This window comes from Furipterus horrens, unplaced genomic scaffold (genome assembly GCF_987537825.1).
Source record: "Furipterus horrens unplaced genomic scaffold, mFurHor1.1.pri manual_scaffold_8, whole genome shotgun sequence".
In the NCBI taxonomy this organism is placed as follows: domain Eukaryota; kingdom Metazoa; phylum Chordata; class Mammalia; order Chiroptera; family Furipteridae; genus Furipterus; species Furipterus horrens.
Window position 1 is genome coordinate 35,988,477 of NW_028327178.1, and position 12,278 is coordinate 36,000,754.

Genomic DNA, 12,278 nt, shown 5'->3' on the forward strand with positions numbered 1-12,278 from the left:
AGTCCAAGATCCCTCCCATCTTCCCGAGTCTTGGAAGTAAAGCGGATCTTTGCAATAATGTTTCCAGCCACTAGCTCCAGGCATGCAAGGGCATCCTGAAAGCTGCTTCCTGCTCCCTATCTCCCAGCAGCAAACTCTGGGGTTTGTTTTTGGACTCCCCTGTTTCTGTAACACTATATCTCTAGCAATTAACACAGTGTCTGTCACTTAAGATTCAATATTTATTAGAAAAAGTGGATCAAACAGATAATTGCAATACTGTATGTGTGCCAAGAGGCGTATGGAAGAGGCTACGCCATTTATGCAGAGTACCAAGGATTTACAATGGGCTCATTGGAGTGCAGAAGCATAATATGAACACCCTGCCCCTCCTGAGTGTTGGATGCACATCATATTGAGACATATCTTCAATGGGAGCTGATCTGATTGTCAAAAGTTGTTTGTTTGTTTTTTTTCCCTGAAGTGCCAAAATTTTGTTTAGTGAGCCTTCTGCTTGGGAAGCACCTTTGCTTCTGGACAGCTAAGCAGGGCCAGGAGGTGATAGGAAACAAGTATTCAGCTTTAATTCTAAGTTTTAAAGAGGAGAAGTATAGAGAGCAACGAAATTCCAGGGTTCAATGAAATCAGCAGAGTGGAATACAGATTGCACATTCCGCTCTAGAAAAAGCCTACAGTCTTCACGTCAGAGTAAGTGAAGTGCAGCACCAGGAGGCCACAGGAATTTGGTCTGCAACGAAAACCAGTGAGGTGGCCTTATATCTCTTAAAATTCTGATTCTGCTCTTTCCTTTGCCCTCGCTTCAGAGCACCACCACAAATGGGTTAGATCTTATTATAACTGCTTGTTTTCAAATTGATTCTTTTCTTTACCATCTCCTTTGAGTTTTTCATTCCTTTGCAAAAATTCAACCTCCTTCATTTTCAAAAAGAGCATTAAAAAAGAGACAAAGCTCTGAAATAATAAGGCAGATGAGGTTTTGTTTTTATACCTGTTAATATCTTTTGCTTTCAAAAATATAACTTCATTACAGGCTTTAGCACATTCTTTTTATTGGCCAGTTAAACTCCCTCTGTAGGGAGGGATCATCTTATGTTTCTTTTATTCCACTCAATACCCTAGCACAATGTAGTAAGCACTCATATATTTGATGGAACAGTTATATGAAAAAACATAACATACTGGACAAGTTATAGGTATCATCTCAGGCTTATGTGGAATTATGACTGCTTTCAACAATTACTAAAATATTTTCAAAGAAAATCTTCATACTAATGTATGTCTGTCCATGTAATAGACTAAAGAGAGCCACAAATCTGGCGTTCTCAAAACAGTACCTAACTACTAATGTAATGCAATAAATCAACTTATTTCCTTTAAAACTTCACTTAATAATTCCAAGAAGTAAAACAAAACATTAAAAGCTCCCAGTCTTCACACTAAGAATTAGGTAATCTTCTTTGATTTTTTCTTCTCTGCTTCTTCCTTTTCCTTTTCTATAGCAGTAACTTGTAGTTCAATTTCTTTGGCACTGAACATCTAAAAAGAAATAAATAAAAACAAATTGCAATTATACCAATAATTTCTAAATGTTTACAATATGAAAGAAACCTATTACATCTTATAAATTTCTATTTTCTATTTATAAGTTTAACCTCAAAAATATAATTAAATGTTTCAAAAGGTTCAACAGTAACATATTTGTAACTATTATGAACAAAAACCAGAACTCTGATATTTCCACTATCATTAGGCTAAAAAAGAAAGCAAGGTAAAATGTGATATTGAATTACATATCCTATATAAAATATAACTCTAAAACCATTTTAATGCAAGACTTATTTTATTCATGAGCAAATAACTCACTACTGAACTCCCTCTAGCCCCACCCTACTGTATGATTCTCTGATAGGGTTTGACTTTTATCAGCTCAGAGAATAGCCATAAAAGATAAGGAAAAGATTATTTGTACTGCTTTATTTACAACTCCTTCACTAAATACAAAGCAAAAAGTTTTCTTTTATTTAAATCATTTTTATTGGGCTGGCCGTTAAATTCATTATGTTTTTTCCATATGATGACTTCAGTAGTACTTAGTTGTCTTTAACTTCATTTGAAACAATTTTTTTTTTATTTTCTCAATTATATTTTATTTTATTTATTTTTTTTTCAGATTTAATGTGTTTTATTGATTAAAATATTACATTTGTGCCAATTTCCCTTCCCTCTGCTCCCCTCCACCCGGTGGCCCCCCTCCCTCCAGTTGTCCTCCCCTTTTAGATTATGTCCATTAGTTGTGCATACAGTTCCTCCCAACCTCTCTCCGTCTATTCCATTCCCTCCTACCATGATCCCCAATTCCTATATCATCTCCCTCCCTCTCCCCACTCCCCCTCCCTGTTGACCTCCCCCCAATATGCTTCCCGTACCCACAGTTCCTTTTCCACTCTCGTTGCCTGTTTAGTTTGCCTTTGTTTCATCTCCCTAGCTTCTGTTTTTTAAACTAGTCCCTTTAACATCTCATATAACAGTGGTTTGGATCTAATGAACTCCTTCAGTTTTATTTTGTCCTGGAAACACTTTCTCTGTCCTTCTATTCTGAATGACAGTTTCGCTGGATAGAGTATTCGTGGTTGTAGGTTTTGGATTTTCATTACTTTGAATGTTTCTTGCCAGTCCCTTCTTGCCTGTAGGGTCTCCCTTGAGAAGTCAGCTGATAGTCTAATTGGGACCCCTTTGTACATAATTCTTTTCTTCTCTCTTGCTGCTTTTAAGATTCTCTCTTTATCTTTAATTTTTGACATTTTGATTATAATGTGTCTTGGAGTGGTTCTCCCTGGGTCCAGTCTCTTGGGAACTCTCCTTGCTTCCTGGACCTGCAAGTCTATTCCCTTCCCCAAGTCTGGGAAGTTCTCCTTTATTATATTTTCACTCAATTTTTCAAGTTCTAGTTCATCTTCCTCACTCTCTGGCAAACCAATGATTCTTATGTTGGGCCTTTTATAGCTGTCCCAGAGGTTTCTGATCCTCTCATTGTTGCTTCCCATTTCCTCTCTCTGCATTGGTTGACTGCTTGTTCCTTCTCCATATTCCAGTTTGTTGAAATGAACTCTGGATTTTTTTTCCTCACCATCTGTCTCGTATGTGGTTTTGTTCCTTTCGTTATGAATGTTTTTCGCTTCTTTCATATCTTTTTCCTGCTCTTTTGTGAATTCTGTAAGCCACCTGATAACAATGGCCCAGAACTGAGCCTCTGACAGGTTTCTTATCTGTTCATCTGTCAGGTTCTCTATCTGTTGCCTGGTGAGCTGTGTCACCGGGATTTCTATAGTTGTCTGCCTCATTTTGACAGATGCGTTTTGTTTTCTTGGGCCGGCTGTCGGGGGCAGTGCCTGTGTACGCGTCACAACTCAGCGACCGGCGCCTGTCTGCGACCTATTTCGCAGCCCTGTGGTGCTTTCTTTGGGGGCGGGGGTCCAAGGTGGATTCACACAGTTATTCAGCTAGGAGACCGGGATCCGTCCTCCCGCCCCCCTAGGCCTCACTGTTCAAGGCGATGCGGTGGCTGTTTTCCCCAGTGCTGGGGTCGCGCAGTGCCAGGGGCTTGACTGCCTCCGGGCTTTTTCACCGCCCGCCGCTGACCGCAAACAGCGCTGCCCTCTTTAACTCTTACCTGCCCAAATGGCACCGCTGGTTTATAACTTCATATGTTGGGCTTCCGTGTAGTTTTATTTTCTGGAATTTCTAGTTATCCTTTGTTTTGAAGTAGTTGTATTCCTCTCTAGTTGTAGAGGGAGACCTAGCGTGTCCGTCTAAGCCTCCATCTTGGCCGGAAGTCTCCATTTGAAACAATTTTTTTAGATTGTATTGTGACAGCTGTCATATCGCATGCATTTTTTAAAAAACATCAAAATTGGTGAGTTTTTGTGCAGCTATTTTAACACTGAAATAGAAGATGTACGACATTTTTGGCGCATTATGCTTTATTATTTCAAGAAAGGTGAAAACGCAACTGAAACGCAAAAGATTTGTGAGGTGTATGGAGAAGGTGCTGTGACTGATTGAATGGGTCAAAAGTGGTTTGTGAAGTTTCTTGGTACCCCTGATGTTTTGGCCAAGTAATTCTTTGTTGTGGGCTGTCTTATGCATTGGAAGATGTTTAGCAGCATCCCTGGCTTCTGCCCACTAGATGCCAATAGTGGGAGAGAGCAGACATACTCAAAATATCCAAATCAATAGTTACTGGTGAAAAGAAAAAATGTATCTTTGATTTTATGGAAAACAACATTATGGACTTTTTGGCCAACCCAATATTTTACTTAAAAAATGGGAGGACGTTGCTCAAAGTCATGCTGTTGAACAAACTGATCTGTTAAAACTTAAATTCAGATCTATCCAATTCCAAAGCCTGTGCTCTATTTGCCACACAGACTATTCTGAAATATCATGTGGAAGGATAGCATAACTTCGCTGTCAGGACACATATCATCCTACCACTCATAAATAAAAGACATGTATATAGCTGGGGGTGTGTGTATGTCTATCTGGCTGTGTATATGCATATGTAATGGCACTGGAGAGGTGACGCTGGTCTCAGTGGTTCTTTGTCCCTGGGGTGTTGGCACATGTATACCCGGGCTCTTGACAACCTGGCACAGTTCTAATCTCCACATTCTGTATTCAGTATCCTGATTATTTAGGTGGGGCTGTGTAGGGGAAGATCCCACCACCCTGTCCCTATTTCTGTAATTCACTGAAACGTTGCTGCTGTCCTGTCCTCATATCCCCATCCACTGGTTAACTAATAAAACATGGGAATGTAGTGTTATAACAACAGCAACAAGTTCCTCCTCCAAAACAAAAACAAAACTCCATTGCTCCACACAGCACTGATTTCAATACTACTTCCCTTTGAAATGTTTCCCCCCACAAAAGCTATGTATAAAATAACTTTTTAGCACACTTTATTCATATAGTTTCCCAAAAGGTTTTGAGTGCTTTTGTATACTCTCAAATAAAGGGAGTTAGTTGGCAAACTACACTGTCAAGTTCTACCTAGTGAGCTATAATGAACCGTGTTTCAAGTGTTCTTTAGCCAATGAGTCCTCTGTTATAAAATTCATAACAATTTATCGCATTGTTCTGAACAATTTATTTTGTGGCCCAGCCGTTTTAACTCATAATGGCTAATAAAAGGTAAACAAGTAATAATGTTAGACTCACCACAAAGAAATATGGAAGGGTTATCATACTAGATGTTAAAATTTAAATCTTAAGAGTGGCTCAGGGCACTTTTAAGGAGGAAGTGGAGAAACAGATAAAAACCAAGAATGGGTGGGGATTTTTTGACATCGTCGTCGTCGGCAGCCGTCTGTCTCGAGAGACGATGGTGTAGCTTCTTAAGAGTCTATCTGCACCGCCGAGAATGGTTGTGCAGTCCGACTCGGGAGTGACATGGTATCTGTCTCCTCCCGTGTTGAATCGACATCTTGCGATGACGCTGGAGTGTCCTCTCCAGTGAAGCTGAAGCTACAGAGCCTGGGCAGGGTGATATGGAGGGTCTGCTGTTGCCCATGCAGCAGACCCCCCCTCTCTTCGCAGCTGAAGGATCCAAGGGAAAGACGGAGTCAATACAGCTTGGCTTCAGGTGCGCCGCAGGAGTTGCCGGTGTTGACTACAACGTCAAACCGCCTTAGGGACTCCGGCTCCGGATTTTCTGTCGGGGTTTACTCCCTTAGCCTTTCCCCTGAAGAGGTATGCCGCAAGGCAGCGGAGGTTTTTTGGAGTCAGAGTTTTCCTTCTCTGATTAGTTAATATTACGTAGTAAAAAGTAGGTGTTTGTTAATTGTTAATTGTGTTAAGTGTTAATTGCAAACTTGCTAATTGCATAAATAGCGACTATTTTCTAACATTCCATCTTAAACTACAGTTTAGAAGGCTACACATAGGTTTATGGTTTATACATACCTATCTGCTGGCATTTATGTGGGCCAAGCAAAGTCAGATCGGGCTAAACCTTGGAAAACGTAAATATATTTATTCTCCTTTTATTACATTGTCATGGTCTTGTGCTCCTGACAGCTGTAACGGTGTCTGCTATTAAATCTCGGCAAGACACCATTGGGTGCTTCTCAGAATGTGGGTGTGCCTCCAGTAACCTGCATCCAAACCCCCAGCAGTTAGGCCCCACGACAAACCTGCTGAATCAGAACTTCAGTTTAAGAAACATTGTACCTTCAGGGGCTCCTGCTCTTCCCTACCCATGGTCTTCCTTGGGTTTCACTTTTTTGAAAGATAATATTATGTTAGAAGCCTGGGGGCCCAGCTGGAAGTATATCTTGATTTCAGAAGATTTAAAAATATAGGAAGAGTAACTGCTCTCTGTATGGTGCCAGGAATGAATCTCCACAGGGAATATGCTATACTGATACCATGAGGGACTGACTAAGTAGGGGTTTCTACTTATAAGAACATATACTAAATGTGGTAGGTCTATATATAGAGCTCAGCACCTCTAGGTCTTCAGAAAGGATTAGGGGTGGGTAACCGCTTGCAATAAGCACATACAAATTAGTATCAGCCTACAAAAACAAAAGAGAAGTTGTCATGGTGTCAATGGATGTTAAGGGATATTTAAGGCTTATGAAGATTCATATGTGTCAATATTTTAACTTTTGTCAAAATATAGTACAGATATTTCTTCCTATTTGGTTAATAACTTACTTTCAGAGGTTGGTTTCTTCTTATTATAGCAAGTTCAATATTTTTTCCACCAGACTGGACAACCTAATGTAGAACAAGTACAATATTAGAATTCAAGAAATTCTGGGTTTTAATAAACAATTGAATGCGGGGAAAAACCCATGCTTTTCTGAATATGCTTTTTTAGATCACTTACTTCTAATAAAGCTTTTATTGCTAATTTGATAGCTTCACTGTCATTTGCTATAGCATCTTCTGTGTAATTCTTTTCTAGAAATTCTCGGACAGTTTTAGCACTTCGGCCTATTGCATTTGCCTTGAAAAATAGAAGATAACTCTTAATATCACTGCAATGTAAAGGAAATTATGGTTACTAAGTGAAGTTTAAAGGTTTACAGTCCACTCCAGTTTTCTTAGCATAATTGCTGAATGAAAATTGTAGGTTTGAAAACCTGGCCAACATTTCAGCAGCTCATTTGGTCCTATATGAATACTCTGTAGTGATGGCATGAGTAATTTTTCAAATATACCAATGCTTTATACTGGCCAATGTTTTCTATTGCTTTAATGGTTCCCCAGTTCTTGATAGCCAGAAGAGATTGAAAGAGAAGAAACTCCAAAAGATGTGGGGAGGAAACAAGGCATGACTTTGCAATATGGTGCAAAAATAAGACAGAGAAGAGAAAAAAGAAAATCAACATGAAGAAGAAAGCTGTTTACATGAATTTGATTGTACAACATTTTCTTAGAACTTAAAATAAAGCATACTAATTATTAATTCATTATCTTCTTTGACTCTGTAAGCAAGAAGAGCTTCTTCTATTCTATTCCCCATTTTTCTATATTCTTCAGAATTTTTCATCAAGTGGAGAAAAAGGCAAACAAGCTTCCCTGGTTGCATGGCTACAGGTAGTAGTCTAAATTCCAGGCTAGTACTAGTGATGATAAGGGTGATAATAATAGTAATTTACATTAACAGAGCACTTATTTGCCAGGCAGTATATTGCGAATTTTACATGAATTATCTCACCTAACCTAACCATTCCCAAAAACAGTGAAATATGGAATATTACAAACCCCAATTCATGGGTGAAGAAATGAAGGGCTGGAAAGGATAAAATCAGTTTTCTTAACCTCAACACTATTGACACTTTGGGCCCAATAATTCTCTGGGAAGGCAGGAGGGGGTTGGTGGAGGTCCTATGCATTGTAGGATGTTTAGCAGTCTCTATCCACTAGATGTCAGTAGCACCGCTTATCCTAATGGTGACAGCCAAACGTGTTTTATATATTGCCAAATGTCCCTCACAGGGACAAAATCACCCTATTTGTGAACCACTGGCTTAAGTAATCTTGCCCAAGATCTCATAGGGGATAAACAGAAGAGCTGATCTTTTAAACCAAATAGACTGAACTGACAATCCAAGCTTTGAACTCTATATGCTATGCTGCCACATATTCCTTTGCTATGATGAGTGGAGAGAACCAGTAGAGGACAGAACTGGTAGAAAGGGCCATCCTCCCACTGAAGGATCCTGGCACCAAATGGGGACTGTCTCAGTCCCAACTGCTGAGTATTATGGCTATAGGGAAGATTCTCAAAGAAGATGTCTGGGAAGTGAGCACATCTTCTGTACTACATGAGAGCATTATTGTTCTGCTACTTCAAATATTTTTTTTCTATTCCTTTATATTTCAGGGGGTTAAAACAAAGAGCTGTAAAATTTTAAATTGATTTTGTGGCCTTGAAATCTCACTAAGATCAAAGGTAAAACCTTCAGCCTGGTAAAATTTTGGAGTTTATTAGCTACTAGTTTTTTGGGGAGCAAGGAGAGGGTAACTAACTAGTTGCTCCCAGAGGGGAAGTACATAAAATGTGGTTTATCCAAAGAAATCTCACCAAGCCTTTAAAGGTCACCTTGTAAATTCCTGGTGACTTTCCTGTCCACTTCTTCCAACTGAAGATGTCAAAATTCTTTAACTCTTACCTGCTTGACTGGGTTCCTAAAATCTAGTTGCTTCTTGCCACATTCATATTCTCACCCTCCCTCCAACTCCATCACTCACCCCAGCCCACTTCAACAGACTGATGGTTTTTGAATGTTCTTCCTTTCTATCTAGATTAATGATGAATTTCTTTGGTAAAGAATATTAGTTGCCACCACCAATAACTATTCTTCCTTTGTGATAGGACTCTATGTTATTTACTAGCCTCGATTATCAAAAGGAATACAGAAGTGGAAGTAACTGGATGGAACTTCTTGGAATCTTTGCTGTCTTGAATGCAGATATGTTGGCTGGAGACCTAGTAGCCACCGAGAGCATCATGGGAAAAGAATAAGATGATAACAGACACAAACAGCAAGTGCCTTCCTTCAAACTTCTCATTATGTGAGAAAGATAAGTGTTAAGAATCATCACATCTCTGCTGGTATGAGTCAAAAACAATACCTCACAGATACACTTCTGGGTTGATCTTGTGACACACTATCTCATTCCCCTTCAGAAATAAAAGAATTATTCCTATAGCTGCTGGAAGTGCTAAATCTATACATACTCCAAAACATTTCACTTTTACTCTTTTCTTTCACATCTTAGATCCATTAAGAAACCCACACACCACTCATCTTGCAAAATAAACCAGAATCTAACCACTTCTCACCATTTCTAGCACTATCACCTGGCTCAAATCACCTGGATCTTTTCTTTTCTTTTTTAATTTTATTTTTTGGTTTTTCTATTACAGTTGTCCCATTTTTTTCCTCATTGCTCCCCCCGACCCAGCCACCTGGATCTTCATTACATTACCTGCATTCATCCCTGCCCTCTCTCCATGCCCTTTTCTTATGGTAGGCAGATGGAGCCTTTGAAAAAGTTACTTAATGCTTCTGTTTTGCTAAGACTGACTTCCAGTCCTGCTCAGAGTAAAATTCACAATCTTACAAAAAAGTCTGATATTTGCAGCAGGTAAATTCATAGCTTCTGATTATCATTTTGATTGTCCAGGTATCTTAAAAGAAGATGCACAGCTAACGCAAGTATTCAGATCTTTGTGGTAAGAATATAATCCACTGTTTTTACTGGCTTGGTTAATTGGTTTATAAAATTCTATGACTATGGTCAGCTCAAATCAAATACTTTAGTTAGCACAGGCTTAAAAATCAAGGCAATATTTCCCAATGAAGTTACCTGGATGTTAATAATAGTAAAATAAACTCTTCCATAAAATTATTTTAAGACCTAAGTATTTAAACTTTTAATAGAGTCAAGATCATTTATATTAGATTCTGTAATGTAGTCTTATTCTTACATATGAGAATATACAAAGATTCACTTCTGAAAACTGCCACTAGTTTTGCTAGGCCCTAGATTTCTGTGCACCATAAACAAAGTTAGTTGTTGGTACTGAAACAAGAATAACGGCTTAACCAGAAAACCCAAACCATATCCTAGGAATTATGTGTAGATAATTGCAATGTACTGAAACATAAGAATACATTCTTAATTTGGGGTGCTATGACTCTCCTAGAAGATGTATTAAAGATTTCAGTATGGCATTTATAAGCTCACTTAATACTTTGTTAAAAGACGAAATACTACACACTTCTACTCTAAGCAAGCACACATATGACGCAGTACTCATTTGGGAGAACGAACAATGAACAGGAACTGGATATTTCTCTTATTTGGCCATTCGTATACACTTAGGTTTGTCACATCTTTTCAAACATAAGGAGAAGACCCTGTGATTAATAAGGCAAAGTATTCAATATTTCTCTATCCATCAAAAATAATCATAACTGCTGACTAGCTAAATGGTTACATAAAGTTTCTACTGCCAGAAGTATTTTAATGTAACAATTTTTTGACATGTCCTTGAAACCGATAAAGCATTTACAGTGAATACATTCATTCAACTTTAAAGAAGGTATTAAAAAAATTCATGATTCACCTTCCAAGCATGATAAGTACCAGAGGGGTCAGTCTGATATAATCTTGGGATACCATCATCATCAAAACCTACAATTAAGGCAGAAATACCAAAAGGTCTTCGTCCATTGCTTTGAGTGTATTTCTGAAAAATAAAATGTTTTCGTAACTACTTTCTGTATAGGCCATACAAAGGCCATATTATTACTTATCAAATAATAAATTCTAATAGTAAAGTATTCTTGCCAAAATGATATTTTTACTGATTCTTATTCTATATATCATTAAGATCCTCTTCCCTGACTTTCTGGACTAATCTCAAATCCATGATGAAATCACAAAAAATTACACAGTCTATAAAATAAAATCCTGTTTACTTTTATATGTTCTTGAAGTTCTTTTCTTGTTTTATATAGCTTTTGGTAACATAACCAGATTGCAATCTTTTTAATACAGCAGAGAACTGTATGTCACGCCATTTTGGTTCCCAGTAAAGTTGATTTTAGCAAGCTGTGCTTTGGAAGCACTCCTTGGTTTTCTTTGGGAGACACTACAGTTGTTATTATTATCAAGTGTTCTTACTTAATACTGTTTTTATCAGTATATTTTGTCCACCATATACTAAGGTTATCTCTAAATAAAATCCAACTAAGACATTTCTTTCAGTTCCCAAACAAGGAAATCTTTTTGTCTCTTGAAGAAAAAGCATCTTTTCCCTCACAGACAACAGGGCACTGGAAACTACTTGTATTTTTTACTTCAGTGCCAGGAACTTCCTAGATTTGTGCTTTAGGGAGTGGAATTCCCACCAATTTTGAGACTGGGGCTCCTAGAAGTTGTGCAGAGGCAGCCCTAACAGAAAGCTCAAGATCACATTTGTGGGCAATTTTAGAAATTTTATGTATAAAACTGTGACTTGAAATAGCTTTATACTAAGCTTTCCTCCTGGACTTGTCTATGTATTTTATCTTTAACTTTTATTATATACGTATTATAATAAGCCACTTCAAATTATATGATAGATACAAATAACTGGGTTACACAAATATAAATACACTCTTAAAAAACAAAGTTTATGTTTTAATTTCTTTGTATCTCCTAATGTTCCTAGATCACACTGAAGTATAAAGAAGGTGCTTTGTAAATATACCTTAGAGGACAGACCCTTTTACTTTACTTGCTTAAGCAACTATTTTTAAAAATAAAAAGTAATACATGCTCATATTAAAGTAATTTAAAAGTACCAAAAGTGTATCTAAAGCATATCACTCTTTTGCCAAGAACCCAGGATCCTCCTCAGTAGGTCCTTCACTGTTAGATTTAAAATGTGCATTTCTATAAATGTTCTATGCATAAACTTGATATTTCTAGAAGAAAACCTAAAAATTACAATTGGGAATCTTGTATACACAATGTTCTACACCTTATTTTTTGGTGGATAGCTTTATAACCTCTAGGAAAATCAAAGCAAATTAAAAAAAGCAAAAAAATAGAAAAATGTTGGACTTTCCTGCAACATAAATTAAATGTAAAAATAGAACAATTTTTAAATAAGTATGTAATTTAAAACTTTAATATATAGACGATATGCTCTATAAAAAATCTCTACATGATCAAACAGTAAAATCCATGCCAGAAAGTGTTCTAAA

At 37.5% G+C, this 12,278-nt stretch overlaps 1 protein-coding gene across 1 annotated transcript in view; it reads right to left on the bottom strand.

Moving 5' to 3' along the window:
- Positions 1-1,443: 1,443 nt before the first annotated feature.
- PSMA8 (proteasome 20S subunit alpha 8) overlaps positions 1,444-12,278 on the bottom strand; it is a 29,005-nt gene continuing 18,170 nt past the window's right edge. The window contains exons 4-7 of the mRNA XM_090285124.1: positions 10,652-10,774; positions 6,896-7,015; positions 6,721-6,783; positions 1,444-1,536 (exon numbers count right to left, since the gene is read on the bottom strand). Coding sequence (XP_090141250.1) covers positions 1,444-1,536; positions 6,721-6,783; positions 6,896-7,015; positions 10,652-10,774 — 399 coding nt within the window. The remainder of the gene's footprint in view (positions 1,537-6,720; positions 6,784-6,895; positions 7,016-10,651; positions 10,775-12,278) is intronic.